The sequence below is a fragment of the Engraulis encrasicolus genome, chromosome 12 (genome assembly GCF_034702125.1).
Source record: "Engraulis encrasicolus isolate BLACKSEA-1 chromosome 12, IST_EnEncr_1.0, whole genome shotgun sequence".
NCBI classification, from domain to species: domain Eukaryota; kingdom Metazoa; phylum Chordata; class Actinopteri; order Clupeiformes; family Engraulidae; genus Engraulis; species Engraulis encrasicolus.
In genome coordinates, this window is record NC_085868.1 from 1,995,001 (window position 1) to 2,019,000 (window position 24,000).

At 41.3% G+C, this 24,000-nt stretch overlaps 1 protein-coding gene across 1 annotated transcript in view; it reads left to right on the forward strand.

The window, feature by feature from the left end:
• The window catches only part of pth2rb (parathyroid hormone 2 receptor b), a 102,208-nt gene that overhangs the window by 43,156 nt on the left and 35,052 nt on the right, over positions 1-24,000 (forward strand). The window contains exons 7-8 of the mRNA XM_063212632.1: positions 5,457-5,517; positions 10,678-10,744. Coding sequence (XP_063068702.1) covers positions 5,457-5,517; positions 10,678-10,744 — 128 coding nt within the window. The remainder of the gene's footprint in view (positions 1-5,456; positions 5,518-10,677; positions 10,745-24,000) is intronic.

The window sequence follows — 24,000 nt, forward strand, 5'->3', positions numbered from 1 at the left end:
GTATTGGTGGCACAAGTGTGAATGTAAATCCACAAAAGATTTGATTTTGGGGCTCCATAAGGGCCCCTCCCAGTGCTGTCAGTGCTTGGGCCCTTAGAATCTGTAACATCTTTCCCCCCCTAGCGGCGCCCATGTCTGCGTCAATGATGCTACAGAGTATTCTCTCTATATTAATGTGTGGAATGAAGTAGTCCTATTGCCCACTCATCTGGATAGTTCTATGAAATTAATTAATAGGATTTTTTTGTACTTCCTGATCAGTCTATAGAGTTTAGTTGGAGGCAACTGGCCTTTTTTTGCAACTGGCAAATTGCAAGCCAATCTTTGCGCACAACATTTAAGGTGTGTCACCCCAAACTTCAGATGTTCTATCTCTGAGACTGAGGCATTGTGAGGATGGACAGAGGGCTCCACTCCTGTCATAAATCACACCGGCTCCACCTGCTGCTATGCTATTGAGATAAGGGGTCAGTTGAGATATAGATGAGATATAGGTTATTTGCTAGTTCAAGGGTTTTTGGACACCATGTTGAATTTTGGCAAAATATGAGATAAATGTTGATAACATTTCATGTAATGACAGTTATGTGCCTATCAAAATATTACCAATAGGCGTACAATACTGCAGAATGGCTTAATAGACCGTAGCCCCTTAATGCACGCCTTACCTCCTGTGTGCATGCTGTAATAGTCATTGAAAGTTAACCACCATAGCACTACAAAACTATGACATGACACAGGGCCTTTAGTAATGCACTACGACTTGGTCATTGCCATTCTGGTAACAGCAAATTTATAACGCCATGTCTAAATGGGTTAAAACACCAAAATGTCCTTATTTTGCTATAATGTCAGCAATCTTGGATTTTGCTTCTGAAAGTTAAAGGGAAAATAAAAACAAGTTGTTTTTTATTCAGAGGGGGTCCTACAAATAAATAGGATAAGACGCATTACCTGGTCATAAAAAGAGTCGTTCCATGCCTTTTCTGATGTCATGTTGAATTTTTACAACAGATTGAATAATTTTTGAATGAAGTTCATGTAATGGCTGACTGAACAGTCCTTTATCCATTGTGAATATTACAAATACGAGAAAAAAATAATGACTTTAGAGACCTTAAAACATCAAATACATAATTTATGCTACTTTGTACATGTCATGTCAGCCATCTTGGATTTTGGTACTAAAACTTAAGGGGCGGGGGTGGAAACAGGTTGTTTTTTGTTCAGGGGGTGTAAGAAATATAAAAAACACCAATTCCAAAAATGTATATGACATGTTTCTTTCAATTACATTCAATTGTGTTAGGATATGACCATATATCCGCCATCTTGGATTTTGGGCGTTTCCACTTCAGAAAAAAATTGGAAACAGGTGGATCCGAAGACTATGGGGTCTGTAGTTGATAAAAAACACAAATTGGAGAAATCTATATGAAATGTTCCTAAACCTTATTTTTGGGACAATTGAACCTGCACTAATGAGTGAAAGAATGAATAAGTGAATGAATGTGTGAGTGCATGGCTGAAAAAATGGTGTTTGAATAAGTGTGTGCTTGCATGTTGGCGTGTGCAAGTGTGTGCATGATTGGTTGGACCCATAGGATTCAATGTTTCATGCTAGCTTCAAGGACTCAGAGCGGCTCGAAGTGCAGTAGAAAATCATTTAACCCATTTTGTCCTAGCCCTTTTTGGGAAAGGGTGCCTTCTACCTATTAAATCCTAAATATCTCAACCTATGAAGCACATACAAACATTTAAAAGCTAGGACCCTCGTTTTGCCTTTGAATGTGTTCATTCAACTTTAACTTACCCACATTTTTGATAAAACAACTCAAGTCTCAAGAACCTGGATTCAGCGTATGTGTGTCTCTAGGACACAATGGGTTAATTCAAGGGGAATTACACAATTAGCCTTTTCATACAAATGGTACAGTATCACTTTAAATCTTCAGTAGAGAAATCGTTTGCTGGCAGAAACTGGAACGGGTTGTTTATACAGTAAGATTTTAATCATTTATTAATGCAGTTCTATTTAGACAGCTCTCTCTGTCTTAGATGCATTGCCCTCTATTGTGTACATCTTCTCTTGTGTGTGTATGTGTGTGTGTGTGTGTGTGTGTGTGTGTGTGTGTGTGTGTGTGTGTGTGTGTGTGTGTGTGTGTGTGTGTGTGTGTGTGTGTGTGTGTGTGTGTGTGTGTGTGTGTGTGTGTGTGTGCAGGGCGCCGCCAGAAATTTTGGGCCCTATGAAAGATTCCCAATTTGGGTGTTTGGGTGACTTTAAATATATTAATAAACAGAATTTAATGCTATAAAATAGCAAGACATCCACTGAGGATTCATGCTTTCTAACAGTCATTTACAGGTTTTCCAAAAGTGGTTTAAAAAAATATTAATGTCCTACACACAAATACCTATGGAATTTTGATTTTGTTTGGTATAAAGCCATGTGTAGGCTACGCATTTTCAGCTTCAGAAGCAATTCTAGAGCCCCTATTGCAATATATCGCAACTGTCACAGCTGGCACTCGCATGTTGCGCTCACTGTGTTCTCCCTCCGTTCACCATGCTCTTCTGCTTGTTTTCCAAACGCCAATGGGTAGCTTACGTTGAAAACGCTTCAAACTTTCCAGTCGAAGTCTATTAGGCCTACATCATTAGATCATCAAAGACGTCTGACGTTTTAAAAAGTTTTAGTCGGATATTTCAACTCGTGATTTGAAAATTGTTGACTGGATTTGAGGCAATAATTGGAAAAGGAGGTGGCATGCAATCTGCCACAATATAGCCTATGTTTAACGCTTTCAATGTAGACTACGTGGCCCAATCTTAAATTATGTAGGCTGCTAAACGCACCAATTTGTCTCACGAATCCAGGCAAAGCTGATGGTTTCAGTTAACACAGTCCGACTTTTATTTGCACAGTTAGGAGTAGGCCTAGGACTGCTTTCGTTTTTCCTCAGGTTACTCACGGATCCCTTGTTTTCCTCCTCCCTCCCTCACGAACTTGACACTTTTTTCCTCACGCTTGCATCCCTTGGGGGTAGGCAAAACAACCGTGGAAAGTTGAAAGGACACAAAATGTCACTATCCACTCCACGTTAGGTTTGAGACTCGTTGCCAATTGTGTTGTCATCAACAAAATAGACAAGGCAAGCGCGTGCATTTTAGGGAACTTACTTTGCCATTGATCAGATCGACTTATATCATAGCCTAGATTTTTGACATTAAGGAAAATAGCCTACTGAGGACGTGGTGGTTAAGCAGGTGAGTCGTGGTAGAGTCGGACATGGGCATGAGACTACACGGCTATGCGTAAATCCCAGATGTCTATGATGAGATAATAAAAGTAGAGATCTTAAACGATATTAAAAAAATTGCACTGCAGACTGACTGTAAAATCGGTCTCTTGTTTAGATAATCCAACTGAGTTCATGCAAATTTTGTGTGTTCAGTAGGCATATCATTTTGATCTTGATCACATTTGATCAGGGTCAGTGAGTGATTCCTTTCTTTGAGGAAAACACTCGCGACCTGTTGTCTTCTTCTTCTGTCTCTCTCCGTTTTATAGTGTCTGCTTCATTTAATAGGCTACAACTTGTAGGCTATTTATTCCATCACCAGCATAAGTCAATCACATCAGTGCATCAGCTCAGCGGCTGATTGCGTAGTAGGCTATCACCGGCCAGTCAGTCGTGTAGCAGCAGGTTGTAGGCATCGCGCGGTTGACAGAACTGAACTGCACCATTTCACAAGCGGGGGGAGGACAATATAACGATATGATGAAGAACTTGAGAAAAAAGTTATGGAACTCGACAAACCTAATCTAATTGGTTGATTATACAGGATTCAATTTTGAATATTATCTGAAAAGTCTAAAAAGAGCAATATGATTAAAATTATGTCATCAGCAACCTCTCTGGGCCTACTGTCAGTGGTTGGGCCCTTAGAAAGTGTATCACCTTTCCCCCCCTAGCGGCGCCCCTGTGTGTGTGTGTGTGTGTGTGTGTGTGTGTGTGTGTGTGTGTGTGTGTGTGTGTGTGTGTGTGTGTGTGTGTGTGTGTGTGTGTGCGTGTGCGTACATGCATGCATGTGTGTGTGTGTGTGTTTTGATTGCTTATTGTGTGATTGTTTAGTAAACACGTTATTTTCTTACAAATGTTTGACGAGCCCTTTGCTGGCTTTGGTAAATTAGTAATTGTGTGTGTGTGTGTGTGTGTGTGTGTGTGTGTGTGTGTGTGTGTGTGTGTGTGTGTGTGTGTGTGTGTGTGTGTGTGTGTGTGTGTGTGTGTGCCTGCGTGCGCGTGTGTGCATGTGTGTGTGTCCATGCATGTATGTGCGTGTGTCTGTGTTTGTTTTATTTTGATTGTTAATTCTTGTGATTGTTTAAACACATTATCTTCTTAGACATGTTTGACAAGCCCTTTACTGGATTTGTGTGTGTGGTTATGTGTGTGTGTGTGTGTGTGTGTGTGTGTGTGTGTGTGTGTGTGTGTGTGAGTGTGTGTTTGTGTGAGTGTGTGTTTGTGTGAGTGTGTATGTGTGTGTGTGTGTTTGTGCGTGCCTGCGTGCGTGCGTGCCTGTTTGTGTGAGTGTGTGCGTGTGTATGTGCGTGCGTGCATGCCTGCCTGCGTGCGTGCATGCCTGCCTGCGTGCGTGCGTGTGTGCCTGCGTGCGTGCGTGTGTGCATGCGTGCGTACCTGTGTGTGTGAGTGTGTGCGTGCGTGCATATGTGTGTGTCTGTGTGTGTGTGTGTGTGTGTGTGTGTGTGTGTGCACGAAAGCCCATGCCGTTTGCTTCATTAGCTGATTAAGGTGTGAACCTAAGCATTTTCGACTTTTGATTCCAGGTTGTCCATCACTGTTCCTATCCTACAAACGCACACTATAAATGACACCGCTAGAACGAACAAATGTAGGCTTGTTATTACTATAAATGTAATGATGATTTGTGAGAAGAGTAAAAAAGAAATTGAATGTACAAAGTACTGTAATGAAAGTAAATTTCAAATCTGTCCTAACATGTACCTAAAAAGAGTGTGTGTCCGTACCATATCCTTCTCTCTCGTCACCCTGCACAATTACCAGATGACAGGACAAGCATGGTTATTTTTGCATCTTGCGTCTGACAAGTGTCAACAGCCATCTGCCTTTTGCTGTGTCTGTTCTCTCTCCTTCCATCAGCCAGTCATGCTGCCTACTGCCTCTCTCTCTCTCTCTCTCTCTCTCTCTCTCTCTCTCTCTCTCTCTCTCTCTCTCTCTCTCTCTCTCTCTCTCTCTCTCTCTCTCTCTCTCTCTCTCTCTCTCACTCACTCACTCACTCACTCACTCACTCACTCACTCACACACACACACACACACACACACACACACACACACACACACACACACACACACACACACACACACACACACACACAGTTACTGTACTTAACAGTGTCCTCTCTCCCATTACAGGTGTCCCCGCCATCTTTGTGTCGGCCTGGGCGGTTGTCAGGGCAACTCTGGCCGACGCTCGGTAAGGCTCTCTCTCTCTCTCTCTCTCTCTCTCTCTCTCTCTCTCTCTCTCTCTCTCTCTCTCTCTCTCTCTCTCTCTCTCTCTCTCTCTCTCTCTCTCTCTCTCTCCACATGTGTATTTTCTCCTATACAGTATTTATTTACTAGGGTGAAGGCTGTTTACTCTTTTCTAAGAGAGAGAGAGACAGGGTGGGGGGGCTCTAGACCACACGGTTTTTTTTGTTTGTCACAAACAAGAAGGGAGAGAAGGGATGCAAAGAAATAGGCTTATATTTGGGGAATTAAGAGAAGAACATTGTGAAAAGGAGGACAAGGGTGAGTGAGGAGGAGGAAACAGAAGAAGAAGAAGAAGAAGAAGAAGAAGAAGAAGAAGAAGAAGGTATATAAAAAAGAAGATGGAGGAAGGGGGAGGTGATGGGATTTCCGTAGCATCAGTCAAGTAAATTAAAAGGCCCCTCAGGACAGATAATCTTTTAAAAAGAGGGAAAGAGAGGGAGCTTTAAGAGCGTCTTAAAAGCAGCATGCCTGTCATCACTGCTGAGGAGAGACAGCATTAGGTAGGTCACACCACCACTGAGTCTTTCAAACATGAATACAGTCTGGAGTCTAGTCAAGTCAAAGCTCTCACTGCTAAAAAGGAAGAAAGAGAGCAGAGGAGCGGAGAAAAAGAAGACATTTATTAGAGAAACAAAGAAGACAAGTGGTGGAACGAAGGGGAAGCCTAGCTCCTTGGCACGCAAATAAGACAGTGGAGGGTCTATCACTCTGACTGATGGTTGTTGTTTTTTTTCTCAGTGTCATGGCCAACAAAATTGTGCAATTACATGTACATGTCCTATTGTCTTTGGATTTAAATCCATATGGAAAAACAAAGCCATGTTTTAAATTGACTGCAACAGTGTCAAAGGAGGGGAAGCTTCCATGGCATGCAAATGGGATAGTGGAGGGGAGCTGTGCTTTATTTATATGGCAGGGAAAACGTGATGGATTTGAGATGATGCCAATGGTACTTTTTACCTGCTTATATGTTAAAATGATGTACCCGTCTTGGTTTTGAATCAACATTGCGTTGCTGCATTGTGAATGAACTGCAAGGACTTGTATACCTAGAGTTTGTGGTTGCCATAAATATGCAATACAATTGGGGGGCCTTTAAACAACATGGACGTGCTCAAGCCATTGTAGTGTATGCTAATAGATCTTGGAATACCAAATTCGGAAATTCGGAAAAAAATACGGAATTCACAATTGCAAACAACTCGAACAGGAAGCGAAATGCTTTGGGAAATTACCTTCAAATTGGACTCTTCTGCTGTTGTTGTAATGAGGAAAATAGCAAGCATTGTAATAAAGGGAATTGATGGAACTGGTAGGCCTTACTTTAATCCAACTCCATATTTATATTCAAATTATGTATCCTCCTTGGCCATCAATACATTTGATGCCACATGGTGAATCAACTGCAAGGACTTTGCAAGGACATCCACACCTTGAAACATGTTGTTTGATGAACATGCAATGAAATAGTGCAGCCCACAAACAGCCTGGCCTTGTACAAGCCATTGTAGTGTATGCTATTAGTTAGGCTTAATTCCATCCTGAAATACCAGGGCATTTACATTTGCAAACGTGAACGAGAAGCAAAATGCTCCGGGAAATTAACTTGCAAGTATAAATGTACTCATCTCTTCTTGTTTCTCTAATGAGGAATATGGCAGGCAAATTGCAGGGAATGGAATTGATGGAGTTGGTTCTTTTCACAGCTTTAATGTTGAAACTATGAATCCTTCTTGACTTTGAAACAGCATACCAATGTGATGCCACGCTCAACTGCAAGGACTTTGATACCTTGAAAGGAGGTGGGCGTCCGTGATGACCATGCATTGAAATAGTGTAGCCTCAAGTGTATGTGAGCGTATGCTATTAGATAGGCTTAGAATCTACAGTCACAAACAACCGCAGACAAATGCTCAGGGAAATTAACTTTTGTTTTTTGGCCAGAAGAAAGAAAGAAAATGAGAGGGTAGTCTTCAGATGTCGATTACATATAGTTTGTTTTTCCTCTTTTTCACACCTGAGGAGGCTTTCTTGAGAGTTGAGGGTGCCAAACTACATCTTCTGATATCGCCAGAGAAAGTAAACTAATTAAAGTTTTTGAGAATATTACTTCTGGATATTGGATGCAACTGCAAGGTCTTTGATACCTTGAAAGTTGGTGGATGACCACGATGATCATGCATCGAAAAAGTGAAGCCTGTAAACAGACTGGACCACACACCATTGTAACCGCACGCTGTTAGATAGGCTTAATTCCATCCTAGAATACCAATGAATCTGCAGTCGAAAAAACAACTGCAGACAGAAGCAAAATGCTCAGGGAAATTAACTATTGTTTTTTGGTCGGAAGAAAATGAGAGGGTAGCCTTCCAATGTCTATTACATATAGTTTGTTGTTCCTCTTTTTCGCACCTGAAGAGGCTTTCTTAAGATTTGAGTGCGCCTGGTGTTTCAAACTACATCTTCTGATATCGCCAGAGAAAGTAAACTAATTAAAGTTTTGGAGGATATTACTTCTAGATATTGGATGCAAGTGTACTCCTCTGGTCTTGTTTTCTACTTAGGAACATTGACAAGTTTAAGTGGGTAAACTTTGTTCTTGGCTCTGTCTACAGTATATCACGAAAGTGAATACACCCCTCACAGCTTTGCAGATTTGTGAGTATATCTTTTCATAGGAAAGCATTACAGAAATTTCACTTTGACACAATGATTAGTGACCTTTTAACATTCTTGTTCACTCAGAAAAAAACAAAATACAGCCATGAATGTTTGAACATGTACTCACAAAAGTGAGTACACCCCAGATTAAAATCCGGTAGAGAAGGGGCTGTGTTGGCTCGAATCGTCTCGAAATGAAACGAAATGAAAAGGGATGAAAGGGGAGGTCATCAGTGTGCGTTTCAACCTTTCTTTGCATTGAACTTTTACATTTTGAGTCTGCATCTGGCTTAAAGAGATTGGTGTGAGATTTGAATGCAATCCTATGGAGAATATCATGATCTGCTTCAGTAGTCACAGTGCATGATGACATGCATGTTTCTTTTAGGTGTAGTTCAGATTACCAATGTTGACAGCATTCATGCATCCATAAACCATGTCAGTCCCACTACCATGCTTGGCTATTGAGAGGGTACACCTTTTTTGTAAAACTCACTTGTTTACCACCACACATGCTTGACACCATCTAAAGTATATTTGTTTACCTTGGTCTCTTCAGATCACTCGACATGGTTCCAGTGATGCATATGCTTGGTCTGTTCATCTCTCTTGAGACCAAGATAAACAAATTTGCTTTAGATGGTGTCAAGCATGTGTGGTGATAAACAAGTGAGTTTTACAAAAAAGGTGTACCCTCTCAATAGCCAAGCATGGTAGTGGGACTGACATGGTTTGGGGATGCATGAATGCTGTCAACATTGGTAATCTGAAATACACCTAAAAGAAACATGCATGTCATCATGCACTGTGACTACTGAAGCAGATCATGATATTCTCCATAGGATTGCATTCAAATCTCACACCAATCTATTTAAGTCAGATGCAGACTCAAAATGTAAAAGTTCAATGCAAAGAAAGGTTGAAACGCACACTGATGACCTCCCCTTTCATCCCTTTTCATTTTGTTTCATTTCGAGACGATTCGAGCCACCACAGCCCCTTCTCTACCGGATTTTAAGCTGGGGTGTACTCACTTTTGTGAGTACATGTTCAAACATTAATGGCTGTATTTTGTTTTTGTCTGAGTGAACAAGAAATTTAACCGGTTAAATATGTTGTTAAAAGGTCACTAATCATTGTGTCAAAGTGAAATTTCTGTAATGCTTTCCTATGAAAAGATATACTCAAAAATCTGCAAAACTGTGAGGGGTGTATTCACTTTCGTGATATACTGTATGTCAGAGGGGTTGTCTCTCAAATTGACAGCACTGGTGCCGAAAACAGTGTTTAAAACTGTCTCAAGATGTGCATGCTCATTTGTGTGTGTGTGTGCGTGTGTGTGTGTGTGTGTGTGTGTGTGTGTGTGTGTGTGTGTGTGTGTGTGTGTGTGTGTGTGTGTGTGTGTGTGTGTGTGTGTGTGTGTGTGTGTGTGTGTGTGTGTATGTGTTCGTGTGTTCATACGAGTGTGTATGTATAATTACTGGTTGTAAACCTATCAGCTTACTCTATTCAGAGTGCTATTCACTGCACAGTATCACTTGTAGGGTCACTCCACAAGGAAGTCGATAGTGGGGCACAAACGGGTCAGTTGTACCAGGCCCAGGGAGAAGGGTGGGGGGCAGAATTCGGTCCGCATTACATTGTATGTATTGGATGGTGGGCCCTTTCAGATGACTTTGTCTCGGGCCTGTTTGAAGCTGTCAGGCGCCCTGCACCCCATGCCATTACAGCTTTTAAATGACGGATTATTGCAGACGCTTTCCTTGGATGGCATAACAAGCTCCTCCGCAATGCACTTTACTTTTTTCACATTGGGAATGAATAGCTTTAATTGAACTCTGTTGCACATATATATTTTCCAAAATTAGGTTTCTTTGCTGCTCATTTGCTGAAATGAAGGGTTCACTCCACGCACTCACAGAACGCAAGTTCTCACAGTAGTGCAGCCCGCTTGATGCCTGGGCAAAAAAGCTTATGCAACTGAACCGCTTATTAGAAAAAGGCAGTGGGGTGTGAAAAAGACTGCCAACTATTACTGCGTCAATAACGTGCGGTGAAATAGACCTGAGGGTGATCTTTTTTCCTTCTTAACTTTAGGTGTGAAACAAGCTGTTAAATTGTGCCTCCTTTTCCCTTTCTTTTCTCTTCCTTCCTTTTCATTTCGGCTCTTCTCGTTCTCATTTGTCTCCCCTATTCCTTCTTGTTTTCTTTTCTTTGTCCTTTTTCTCTCCATTAACTCAAACTCTCATTTTGTTTTTCCCCTCTCCTGTCTGGGTCTCTCCATATATCCATATCTAACCCTCGTATATTTCTGTTCTCTCTCATTTTTTCTCTCCATATCCCCTAAACACTATTTTATTTTATTTTATTTCATTTTATCTTATTTTATCCTATTTTATTTTTATTCTCTCCTATGTCTCCTGTGTCTGGCTCTGTTCTGCAGGTGCTGGGAGTTGAGTGCTGGGAATATCAAGTGGATCTATCAAGTTCCCATCCTCATGGCAATTGGTGTAAGTGTCGTACTCGTCCTTGAAAACCGAAAACATTAGCTCCAGTCACCTACCCCATTGCCTGAAAAAAGAGTACGTCTTATTTTTCCCATGTGTGCGTGCATGTGTGCGTGCATGTGTGCATGCATGTGTGCGTGCATGTGTGCGTGCATGTGTGCGTGCGTGCGTCAGTGTGTGCGGGCGTGCACGCGTGCGTGTCTGTGTGCCTGCTTGCACGTGTGCGTGTGGGTGTGTTTGTGTGTTTGTGTGTGTGTGCATGCGTGTCTGTGTCACCTACCCCACACCACCAAAAACGTATTGATCCCCAAGCTGCAATCCATTTAAAATATAGTCGTATTGGTGTGTGCGTGTGTGTGTGCGTGCGTGCGTGCATTTGCCTGTATCTCTGTGTATGCATTTCCTGCAGTAGATGTGCGTGAGTTGACCTGAGGTATAGGATACTTTTTATGTGTCTCTGTATGTCTGTGTATTTGTACTTGTGTATGCTGCTCATGATGTTGGCTTTGATATGCCCATGTCCATGTGGGTAGATGTAGTGATGTGTAGATATCTGCAGCAGAGCATGTGTGTGTGTGTGTGTGTGTGTGTGTGTGTGTGTGTGTGTGTGTGTGTGTGTGTGTGTGTGTGTGTGTGTGTGTGTGTGTGTGTGTGTGCGTGCGCGCGCTCGTACCTGTGTGTGTGTGTGTGCTCACTCGTATGTGTGTATGTGTGTGTGTGCGTGCATGCATATATGCGTGCGTGTGTCTGCTTGTATCGTGCAACACTTCTTCTCTGGTAACCACATTACCATTAGGTAGCAGACACACAAAGGAAAAAATGAAAAAAACATAGTGTTAGTTTAAGACTTACAGCACTCTTGGACCAAATGAACTCTAGAAGAAGTGAAATTGACTCTCTTTAGTGTTTAGTTAACAACAAAACAACACAAAGGACTTCAGTAGAGAAGAACATGGGTGTCAATCACCCATCTCCACCCTCCAACACAGAGGCCTTTCCATCAGGGAAATTATGGAGCTTGTTTGCTTCCAATGTGCGTCTTCGGGGCCTTCGGGTGCAAGACTGTGGCCTGTATCAGTACATTTCAATAGATAAGCCGTAACACCCTAGACTACAATTCATAGATTTATGTGTTTAGTGGGAAAACGTATGTGCAAGAATTATGGTTGAGAACGCTAAAGCAAGGCTCACATCTTCCTCCATCTGGGTGCAGGAGAACACAGGACAGGACAGTGGGGAGCGCACAAGCATATAAGCCTGGAACGCAAGCAAATAAGCATATGCTAGTGCGAAAGAATCTGTAATGGTGTATAGTGACCAGTGATAGTTTCATCGGTAACCCTTTATTTTAGGGATACATCTATTAGCACTAATACATACAATATTAATGCCTGTGTAAGTAACTTGTAAGGCATGTACTAAGCAAAATAAGACAGTTGTTAAGCATGTATTCACAAATGTCTTTTTCATGCCCAATTAGGGATTTATTACTAATATAACGTTAGTAAGGACCAGTAAGCCTATATTCCTATTTATTAGTAAGTAGTAAGTGGCAGAATACAATGTTTATAAGCTCCCGACACACTGTGTGAACAAACCCTGAACAGTGTGAAAACAGATGCGGAATAAGGGTCCCTATTCTAAAGTGATGCTTTGCTCACCCCAGATGGCTTAGGGCCCCCACACTACTACCAAAGCCCCCCTCGTTACCTAGGGCCCCCACACCACCCAAGTCTGCACTAGCCCCCCCATATCAGCAAAGTGTAGAGTATATTAAATAATTCTTTGAAGTCTAGCCGAGTCATTCAATTTTCTCTTACTTATACTGATATAACTAAGGTAACAGGAGCCTTTATATAGCAAGGATTGAACGTACACTTGTCAATGGCGGTGGGTTGGTGAGATGTAATTTTTTTCATGTACCACTGAGTTTTAATGGTAAAAACCCCCAAAATCAATGCAGAACATTAGAATATTAGTTTTGAAGCGAAAATAAACTATTCTTTTGTGATAATTAAGTTAATGTTTGAGAACATTAGCTTCAAGAAGTGCAGTGCATGATGGGTATGCAATCTAGGCCAACAGACAACCTACCCAGCTCTGAGCCTACCTACGTCCTTAGCTCCTCCCCTCACTCGTGCAATTTAGTTGCTATCCAAACAATTTGCCATGTACGTAACAACAGAACTATTATCATTGCTGCATTAGCCATGCATTGCATTTCTGACTAAGGGCGTACCCATCATGCACTGCACTTCTTGGAGCTAAGTTTCTCAAACATTAACTTATTTATCACAAAGGAACAGCTTAGTTTCGCTTCCAAACTATTTCTCATTGTTATATTCTGCATTTATTGTACGGTTTTTACATTAAAAACTAATTGGTGTATGAAAAAATGACACGTCACCACTCCACCGTCATTGAGAAGTTTATGTGCAATCCTTGCTATATAATCCTTCCTATTACATAAGTACATACTGAATGAAATCTACATGTCTCATTAGACTGCTGCAGATTCAGGAATAATCTTACACTTTGCTCCCCGCGGGTGCTGGGTAGAGTGGGGGCCCTAGGTAGTGCGGGGGCCCTAGGTAGTGCAGGGGCCCTAAGAAATCTGGGCTGAGCAATGCATCACTTTAGAATAGGGACCCTTATTCCACATCTGTTTTCAGACTGTTTAGGGTTTATTCACACAGTTTACCAGGAGCTTATACACATTGTATTTTGGCCCTTACTGCTTACTCATAAATAGAAATCTAGGTCTACTAGGTCCTTACTAAGGTTATATTGGTAATAAATCATTTATTGTGCATGAACAAGACATTTGCGAATAAATGTCTAACAACTGTCTTATTTTGCTCAGTACATGCCTTGCAAGTTACTTACACAGGCATTAATATTGTATGTATTAGTGCTAATAGATGTATCCCTAAAATAAAGTGTTACCGTTTCATCCTACAAAAAGCATGGTGCTGGCAGGGGGTGGAAGGCTGGTGAGGGGTTTTCCCCGGGCACAAATCATATACGATCGCCACAGCCATTGACAGTCTGTGATGGCTCTCTTCCCTGACAGACTGGCATTATGTACAGGTAGGCGTATGCATTCCATGTTGAGGTGCAACACCTTTGCGAGGTCTTGGTCCTCACTGCCACAGACAAGCACTTTTGTCACATGACAAGGTTTGCCAAGTTTTCACACCGTGTCAGCGGACTTCTGCAAAAATGCTCTGCTGTGTGCTGACCAAAACCATGTCTATCTTTAACCTGTCAATAAAGCAATGCGTTTGCTGCTTTACTTTTGCCAAGAACAGCAAAACAAGCAAAACAAGGGAATTGGCAAATTTGTTGCAAAATTGTGCCCAGACCAAAACTATAAACTTAAACTTAAACCTAACCTGGTTGTGTAGCATGAGTAAACATGCAAAGATGTCATGTACAAATGCGATAGATAGTTGATATTAGGGATGCAAATTATCGATTAATTCATTAATCATTAGTTGATAGTCTTATCGATCGACTTACGATTAATTGATAAGCGGCGTTTCCTCCACGAAATCTCAATGTTTCTCGGAAATAAACTACTAAATCTAAAAAATGTAATAAAAAATGTACATAAAATATCACATTTGAATTAATACTATTTCAGTTCTTTAATCCAAAGGTGATTTAAATATTCCCAATGTTCAGACCCCTCTTCACACACACTATTCATTTGCCCATTTCACCTGGGTCTCTTGTCAGTTGAATTGTCGATTAATTGCTATTAATGTTTTTTAATCGATTAATGCATTGGTCGATTAAAGTCGATTAATCGATTAATCATTTGCATCCCTAGTTGATATCACTGTGCTATCTTATTTACTTCTATGATGCCATCACTGAAGATGGCTGGCCAGTGTCCAGACAGCTGGGTCTACAGAAGAACGCTGGCTCAAAAAAGAGAGGATGTATCAAGGAGGCAGCAAGCATGCATGCAGATGTGCTTTTGTGAAAAAGGCTTCTCCCTTTTCTCTCTGCATTGTGTGGCTGTTTGTATACCTCTGTGTACAGGACCTCTGGGTTCTGAATATGAAGGATGCACACACACACTGCACAATACATGCAGCTTTCACAAAACAGTTTTCTTCTCTCTTGCCTCTCAGCCTTGTGTGACTATTTGTGTACCTCACAGTACCTCACTGTACCAGTGCACGATTCCATGATGGCACATATGAAGGCTCCACATCTCGTGCTTATGAAACCTGATGTAACAGCATACCACTGAGTTTGTGAATGCATGAATATATAGTTCCACTTGCAGTCATGCTTATGAAATTGCTGTCCTTTCTCTTGCATTGTATCGTGAGACTATTTGTTCACTGTACAGCTAGGTTTATGATTACACAAGGACACCAATTACGCTCATGAAATTGGTTTCTTTTCTCTTGTGTCTTTGTGCTCCGTGACCTGTTATTTTTTTTCAATGACTGTGTTAATATGGACACAGTGTTTTCTTTTCAATTCTCAGCATCTCCAACCAATGTATACTGTCATTTCTATTCTGCTTTGACTGTTTGATCTAGTGAGTGTGATTCTATGGACACAGGCTCCACTCCACTCAGTTATGCTTTTCAGAATAGAAAAAAATCAGCCAACGTCTGTTTAGTCCGGTATGGATCAATATGGGATAGTATACTGTAAAGTATACAGTAGGCCTATATGAGTGATCGTCTTTTGGGCGTTGTGCCCCAAAAACTATATATCTTTTGCTAATACCTATAAGCTAAATAAAATGTTGCTGTGAGGGAAAAAACAGACAGGTTGTACGAGATGATTTTATTGGCACACAATTTGGTGACTTTTTTCACATGGTAGTCTGTAGGCATGAAAAGGGATGCTCTGCCATAAAACCTTTATTTTGAACTCATACTGATTATAACAACTAAATTATGCTGAAGCCGTGCCCTAGCAGCCTGATTATCATGACTTTCAAATCTCTTTGAGACTTGGTCTGACCAAGAGCAACTAACATTCTCAAACGGCATGGTTGACCCACCTCCTTTGGTTTGCTACTGGTCGGGGGCAGAAAAGGCTGAGCCAAAGTTTAAACCAAACTGTTTCTTAGTCCAATAAAACGTTTAGTTTAGTTTAGTTTAGTTTAGTTTAGTTTAGTTTAGTTTAGTTTAGTTTAGTTAGTTTAGTTCAACAGGGACCATGCACAATACACATTGATTACAGAAGTAAAAAGATGGCTTGTGCCAGATTATAGCTATTATAGTAGTATTATATAATTTCCATCTGCAGTCCCTGGACAGGTCAAACAAATATTAAAATACAGTAACATAAACAAATAAACAAGTAAGCACATCCATAGGCCATGGGTCATACCCCCCCCCCCACACACACACATACACACACACACACATTAAAATGGCATACAGCGTGAGTCATATTTTCAAAAACACGTCTCTGCTTAAACCACGTCACTACCTTGAACACGCCTCTACCCAGGACCGTTGGTGATGCTCAAAGTTGATTGCTCCCCGACAAAGTGGGTGGAGTTCCCCTGCAAGGGGGAACTCGAATGTACCTGAACAAGCTCTTTTCCTGAGCAAGTGTAGCAGAGCCAAAGGTGTTGCATCACTGCAATGGTGGAGCCTGGGTAGTGGCCCAGTGATTAAGGAGGGGGTCTTTCAATCTGGGGATTGTGAGTTTGAATGTCAAATGTCCATCCTGCACAATTATAATGTAACCAATAGACATTACTGTTTGCAAACCCAATGAATAATTACAATGTCCTTACATTCAAATACAGCTTATACAAATAATAAAATGGACATGCGCAAATAAATGAAATACAAACAGTTGTCCATCACACTGGTCATGTGACCAAAGTGCTTTCCCGTGGCCGTGAGAAGCACAACTTTACTTAAAAAGCCGTTGCACCTCAACCAACGTGGAATGAAATAAATATGCCTTTGCGTGATGTCGTCAGTGCTCATGTGGGGGTAGCCATGACATAGCTATGACAGCCTGTAATTGGACAGGCTGCTTTTGTCTGTAGCAGATCACCTGCATCATTATTGGAAGACCATCAGCTACCATAATTATTGGAAAGCACTATACAGCTTTACAGAATATATATACGATTGTCAAGGCTGACTGACAATCTGCTGAAAGCATAATGGTGGAAGGCTGTGCCTTTCAATAATGATGACATGACCTCTATAACCCCTTACAGAGTCCCTCTTGACCAGTTATTGGATGTGTGGCCTATAATTACTGTTCAACAAGTCAGACTGGAATGTTTGAGCATATAGAGAGGTATGGGGTCTTTAGAAAAGAGCGTGGGATTCTAGAAGCTTCCATTGCTGCAGAAAGAATTATTTTCTTTCGTGTTCAAAAACAGGCCACCAGGTCAGAGGTTAATGCTAAGTGTCCCTTATGTCCATAATAGGCAACTGCAAGATGTAGTATTCAGCATATGCAGCTCTTCAGACACAGAGAGTAAAGAAGACACATGTAGCCTAGTCTATGTATATTTCTTCAGTCATCTTTTTCTGATCATTGGGTCATTTCCCAGAAACGGTGGAACTGATGTACTTGTACAGACGTGTGTACTTTGGAAATGTGTTTTTAAATCACAGGACCATAATCAGTACAATAGCAAATCCATTACTTTGATATTTATGAAAAAAGAACAAAGAACGATCCACACTCTGTTGCTGATCCAGGTTTATTATATGCAACGTTTAGACCCTTACAGTGGCGGTCCTACAATGAGTGGCGCCCCGGGTGAGGCCCCCTCCGACGCCACGCCCATTTCACAATGGCCCCTTCCCTGGCAAAATCAACCAAAAAATGCTTAGAATAACTGACAAAAAACACTAATAATAATCTGTTATTATTACAACACTGTGGTAATGGTGTGGAAATTATACTTTTAAGGATTTTTTTAAGGAGTTTTATGGTGATTTGTGTGATGTATTTGGGGGCGGGGTTTCCTGATGCGGGTGGGGTTTTGTGGTGGTGCCGTCCCCTTTTGGCCACTGTGCCTGGCAGTAGCCCCGTACGACTTTGTTGCGAGCGTCGATGTTGCAAAAGGCACGTGAGCGAGAACTTGTTGTCACGATGTGGGTGTTATTAAATACAGCGCATTTGCAGTCGGCCACAAATATGAACGAGACGATGAGCTCGCACCGGTTTGCTCTACTAACACACCACGTGTGAGGAGTGGGGGGACAGGCAGTGAGGAGGAGCTGAAGTGGGGACCTGCGCAAACTTGTGTAGAGGTGTGAGACAAGACCCATATACACACGTGAGTGAGTTGTTGACCAACCAGTTCATGGGCACGTGACCTCGGAGGCAGTCCGCCGACGAGCGTTGAAGGGGATAAGCAACTGCAGAGGTTGCAAGATCTGACTGCAGCCGCATTCATCCCGCGATAGTTTTACACCATGTGACATGTCACCTCGTCAACGCAACGTCGACGAAATTTCGAAGTTTGACAGGAAATCTAACCGTCATGCAGCATTTTCATCCAGGATGCATTGCTGTCTGCACGTGCATGTCTGCGTTGATGTCATGTCGAATGTACTTAGTACTCATGAACGGCGTGACGTTTTCCATATGCGTTACGCCCATTTGTGGGGGAAAACAGCCCATGCAAGTCAATTGGTTATGTTGGGGTTTAATAAACGAAAGATACGGACCTGTAGACTAGCGTTGTTCACGCGCAATGCCAAAAAAGTGTTGTGTTGCCGGCTGTTCAAATAATATAGCCAAAAAGCCGTGGCTGAAGCATGGACTGTTCATTTAGGCAAGCCGATGTAGCATGTAAATTGATGAGACATTCGGTTTGTTTTCAACCATAAAGGGGCGTAACGCACATTGAGGAGCAAAGTACCCGGATGGCCGTCCATGCCTATTGCCCAGTCGGCCTGCCCCTAGGACCGCCCTCGGACCCTTACATGGTCTTCGTCAGGTGTCAAAGTCTAAAAGTCTTGCACTCCATCATCAGCGTGAAGAAAAGCTCCCTGTCCTCATTGGCAAAGTTTTATTTGTGACACTTTCCTCCATTGATCTCCAACATTTCACTTCATACTGATCTAACAAAACAAAAAGGCAGGAACTGCTTTGTTATTGAAAATGAGTTATCGTGATTTTAATGACACACACACACACACACACACTACTCCATTTTCATTCACGTCATCTGCGCATTCTCATCGCTGTGTGTCTCCAAACACATAGGGAATAAGGATGGCGTTTGTGCACATGTCCACCAGCATCGACACTGTATGAGGCTTTGCTAGTTAGCCTCCGTCACATCTGCAATACCTGAAAATAAAACTCAAACAATGTCCTGGAAACTAAATGACGAAGTTTAGTGCACGTGTGGGTGCATGCGTAGACCTGTATACCTGGGCAACAGTCGTAGCAAGCTGAATTTATGACACCTTCAAAGCTGGTGAAGCACACATGCATGTTGGAACATCACAAGAGTAATTTGAAACAAGCAATCCATTTCTCCCAAAGTATGGGTTGGATATAGACATCAGTGCATTGCCTGATGCCTTATCTTGCTAGTCTGTTTTTTCCTTTGGGTCCCACACAGTGATTTGTCAGATGAGTCATTTAGGCCTATACAGAACTGAAGGCCATTTAAAGCATTCTGCTCCATTGTTAACACTAGCCATGCAGCTCAAAGTGGTGGTTGGATATGGTGGTCTGTATCTTTTATTTAAAATGTGCTCCGGATTTCAGCATACTACTGTAGTTTCTGTGACAAAGTGAGCAATGGCTTGTCAGGGGCCAAGTGGTTTGTCTAACTCCGTAAAAAACCCAAATGACACATTCTGTCTGCTGTCTGCACCTTGAAAACCAGTCTTTAAAAAAAGAGAGAAGGAAGAAAAAGCAGAGGAGTTAAGCATTGGTCTCTGTGTAGCATCGGGGAAACTGAAGTTATTCTACAGAATGTGCTTTGAAAATCTATCTTTTCAGTTGCACTCAACTTCCATGTTCCGCCACAAAAATTGCCTGTTGTCCGTCCCAGGCACACCGTAAACCCCAACATGTCCCACTAACTCAAAACTTTTGTGGAAACTTATTCCCGTTAAAGTTTTAGTTTTGTGACCAAATGTTTTACGTAAATACTACATACATTCATGCATATGAAGGACACAAAATCTTTAAAGTGTAACTTGCAGGTTAAACACCACTAAATCTCATTTTAAGAACCTCAATACATAAATTTAGATGTGATATATGTCAAAATACCGAATTATTGCATAAACAACATTTTCAGAAAACTTTGTCAAAAATAACGGCGGCTTCTTTTAAACAAACATTTAGAATCCGACGTAGATAGAGGGAGTCGCCGCGTTCTACAGACATACTAAGCACCGCAGAGAATAGGCCAGATTATAATATTGTAACACATTTCCAGACCTATAGGCTAAATTTCAACAAGTTAAATGGCCTTAAACAGTGGCAGTATCCACCAGATACCGTCTGAACCATTTTATTATTTAAAATAATAACATTTTTTTTGTAGGTTTCCACCATGTCAATGCGCTGCAGCAGTGCCATGAGGGTGTGCCAGACCGTTATAGGCTATGTGGCACTTCATTAGGTTTCAAAATAACATTGTTAACCTAATAAAATGTCTGATTGATATAAACTCTATTTGTGCATATAGCATATTTAATTTTATATTTTCGATGTGTTTCCCTCATTGTGGAGATTCTCGGTTGGATCCAGAGTCCTGAGTTGGGTAGGCTAGATGTAGCCAAAAGAATCCCCCTCCCCATCACATTGCTATCGCGCACTACCGCCACCACCGACTGTTTTTATTGCCCCAGTTTGCACAGTAAGATTGTCATTATTAGGGTATGTCACATTACTTTTTTGGAGTTTATTAACGCTGCTGTGCTGGCCTATAGCCTAGAAACTTGACTGCGACTTTATGGCGCTTCGTTTTTGTCGGGGAAAAAAAAAACGATATGCTTCCGAAGCATAACCTGACGGTGGTTTTGAACTGCTGGAGAGAGTGAACCTCTTTCTCCAGGCCTACATAGCATATCCACATTTCCATCTTTTTTTCTGAAGTTGAGGACCGCTTCGTACCTCTTGTCTGTCAGTAACTGAATCCCTTCCGACGTTGTGTCTTTTGCGCATGGAGGGAACAGTATGCCAAATTTGGTCGTAGCAATGTTTTAACTAACCTATATGCAGTAGCCTACCCTACACTCACGAGAGATGACCAGAATTTGAAACAGGTTTGATTCTTGCGGCGATTGCTGATAGCCAGCTGGTCCAGCGGTGGATTGCGTGTCGTAACCACAAAACCAGGCGAGACTCGTCATCCCTGTCTTCCTGGCGATTCATCCCCTTTGTCATCGTCCCTCTTTTCCTGTTAGTAATTTGGACCTGGCATGTTTATCTCCGTAATTTGTAAAACCGGCAATCAAATGTGCGCGCAGCACTTTACAAAGACGCAGGTATCTTCTCTATCAAAGGAACGCTTTCTCCGCGTTTGGTGTGCTAGATTTTCCATATCCTCATGGATTGGCAAGCCATGTTGGGAGACTTTCAATTCAATTTACTCCCGATTTTGTAGAGATATTATGCTATTCATCAAAATGTCAGGACCACATCAACGTTAGTTTGGCAAATATAGCATAACTTTGGCATGCTGATGCAAGGTCGACGGTGAAACAGTGACGCATGCAAATAATAATCGATCTACTTCCCCACGCATAGCCTACTGAAAATGCCCAGCATGTCCAACTTGTTTTACACATTCAAATAGGCCTACTCCCACTAAAGACATCTCCCAAACTCAACGACGAGTGCTGCCAGTGCACATTTCGCCCCTAGCACCACACACGTGGACAGCTCGCAATGCAAAAATAGGTAGGCTATATAGGTCATATTTGTGCTGGCATTTTTGTTTCAGTTTTGTAACGAGGATTATAGCAGCTGACGACTTGATTTCTTCTAGCCTACGGGAATACTTTTTTAGTTTGGTATAATTACGGACAATGCAATAACTGTTTTTTTGTGACATGCGGACGTTTTTGGAGGGAATATAATCGAAAGTCCCGCCGCCTGGTTTATTGTTTTGTGACGTGCCTGTGGATGAGCTTTATTGAAGTTTCATGTAATAGGCCTACTGAGCCCCTCGTGAAACTGTAACGCGCTTCACATAAGAGTAGTGCCGCGGTTTCAGCACCATGGACAGAGGGCGCAAGTCCATTTAGGCGGCATGCCGTTACTCCACGGCAAATGCCGTTTTTGGGAAAAAATATTAAAGTAGTCGCTATTTCTAAGTAGCCTATGTAATGGTCTACTTTGAGACTGTTTTAGATTTGCCTATGAAATGCATCTGTCATGTGAAAGCAAAGGAGAGATAGGCTAGATATCGCCCCCCTGTTTATAATCGCAAATTACGCATGGCCACAGACAGCGCGGAGACCCAGAACAGTTTAATATTCTAGATAAACCGATAGACCCGCTGATCTGTCTTTTTAAATACACAATGCACAAACACAGTAATAGACCATTTTCAATAGCCCACATACAATATAACTGTCCACTTTTCCCAGCCTCTCTACTACAACCAAAATGGTTGGTAAGCCTACATCCACAAGCGAGAGCTGAGCCAGAACTTTAGTTGGACTCCCTCTATCTACGTCATAGAGGCTCTGCCAGCGAGGAGCCCAATACTTCAGAAGTAGCTGTAAAATGATACATTTTCATAAAAAATATTGCAGTTTGGCTTTGTTATAGACTGTGAATTTCACATATATGTTTCAAAACACCTCTCCTGACAACATCCAGTATATATTTAGTTATAAATTTAACCTAAACGTTACCCTTTAAGAAGATGATCAAAAACTTTGAAATGACTGGAAAGATTGAAAACATTAATTCCATAATTAGATTTTTAGTTTTTAGCAGCCCAAGTCAAGTATGTACTCCAAACTCTAAAATGCACAGAAACAAAGGTTTACACAAAAGATTTGAGTTGAAAACTAAAACGTTTATGTAAGTCTTACATAAAATCAGACATGTTATGTGAAAACAAATGTTATGAGAAAAAATAAAATCTTCAATGTTTTAGTAGCTGCTACTCAAAGATCTAACATGCTCCATCAACATAAATATTTTGAGAATGATGCAAAAATCAATGCAAGTAGTACTTAGTAGAGAGTTACAATTTTAAAGTAAACAAGCACAACAATTTTTAGCTATATTGGCTCTAAGTTTTTGATTTCAAAATTAAAAGTTTTATGTTTTCCCATTTTAGAGCCAAAAAAAAATCTTGGTTGGTTTATTGATTGGTTGGTTTATACTAATGCACTAGGCTACCACCCCTCTGTTTAAACCAAATATAACATGAGCTTTAATTCCACAAACATGAACAATGCTTTATATCAAGTTTTTTTATTTTGTTCCATGTGGTTGACAAACAAAAACAGTAGACAATAATACAACAATCATACAATACACAACAATCTGTTCAAAAATGTAGACCCAGTCTATACAGTCAACAGTCAATACATTACAAAGAATCAACCTCAACACATTAGGCAATTTAGCCATTTATTTGTTGTCCATTTCTGAATCTTTTATTAGGAGTTGGTGGCTGAAGGAGATCCATATAGCCTAAGTTACAATAACATTTCTCCCAAAATAGTGTTAGACTTCACAATACAAGTGTCAGTTGTTTATTCTTTGGAGTGTTGAGTAGAGCTGATGGATCATAGAGTTCTGGTGGCCCCATATCGGCTGCCTGTGGAGCATAAATAATAGGCCTAAATTTAAGGCTTTCATGAGGACTTGTTGGATTAGGCCCCTACAGCATGATCACAAGGTTACACTGGTTTATACAGAAGTTCAATGTGCAATATGCCATCATGAAAATGCAACGCATCACTTGCAAATACACTGCAGATGTATGATACAAGAAAAAGATTTGTACGAAAGGCCTACACAGTGCTAGCCTAACTAGCAATAGCTAACACTCTAAGCTAAGTTGCTAACATAACATACACACAGTGTAGCATCAAGAGCACCTAAGGTCACACACAGCAACATAGTAAACTACTACACATACACATAAACACACTTTTATGGGTATTTTCTTACCTTGAAGTGAGGTTGATAGACACATTTTTCCATGCCAAGTTGTCAGTTGTGGTTTGATGGTCACATGGTGTTGAGTAAATCTATCCCCCATTGACAGATTCACCATTTTTAGAGAAGTTTGTATT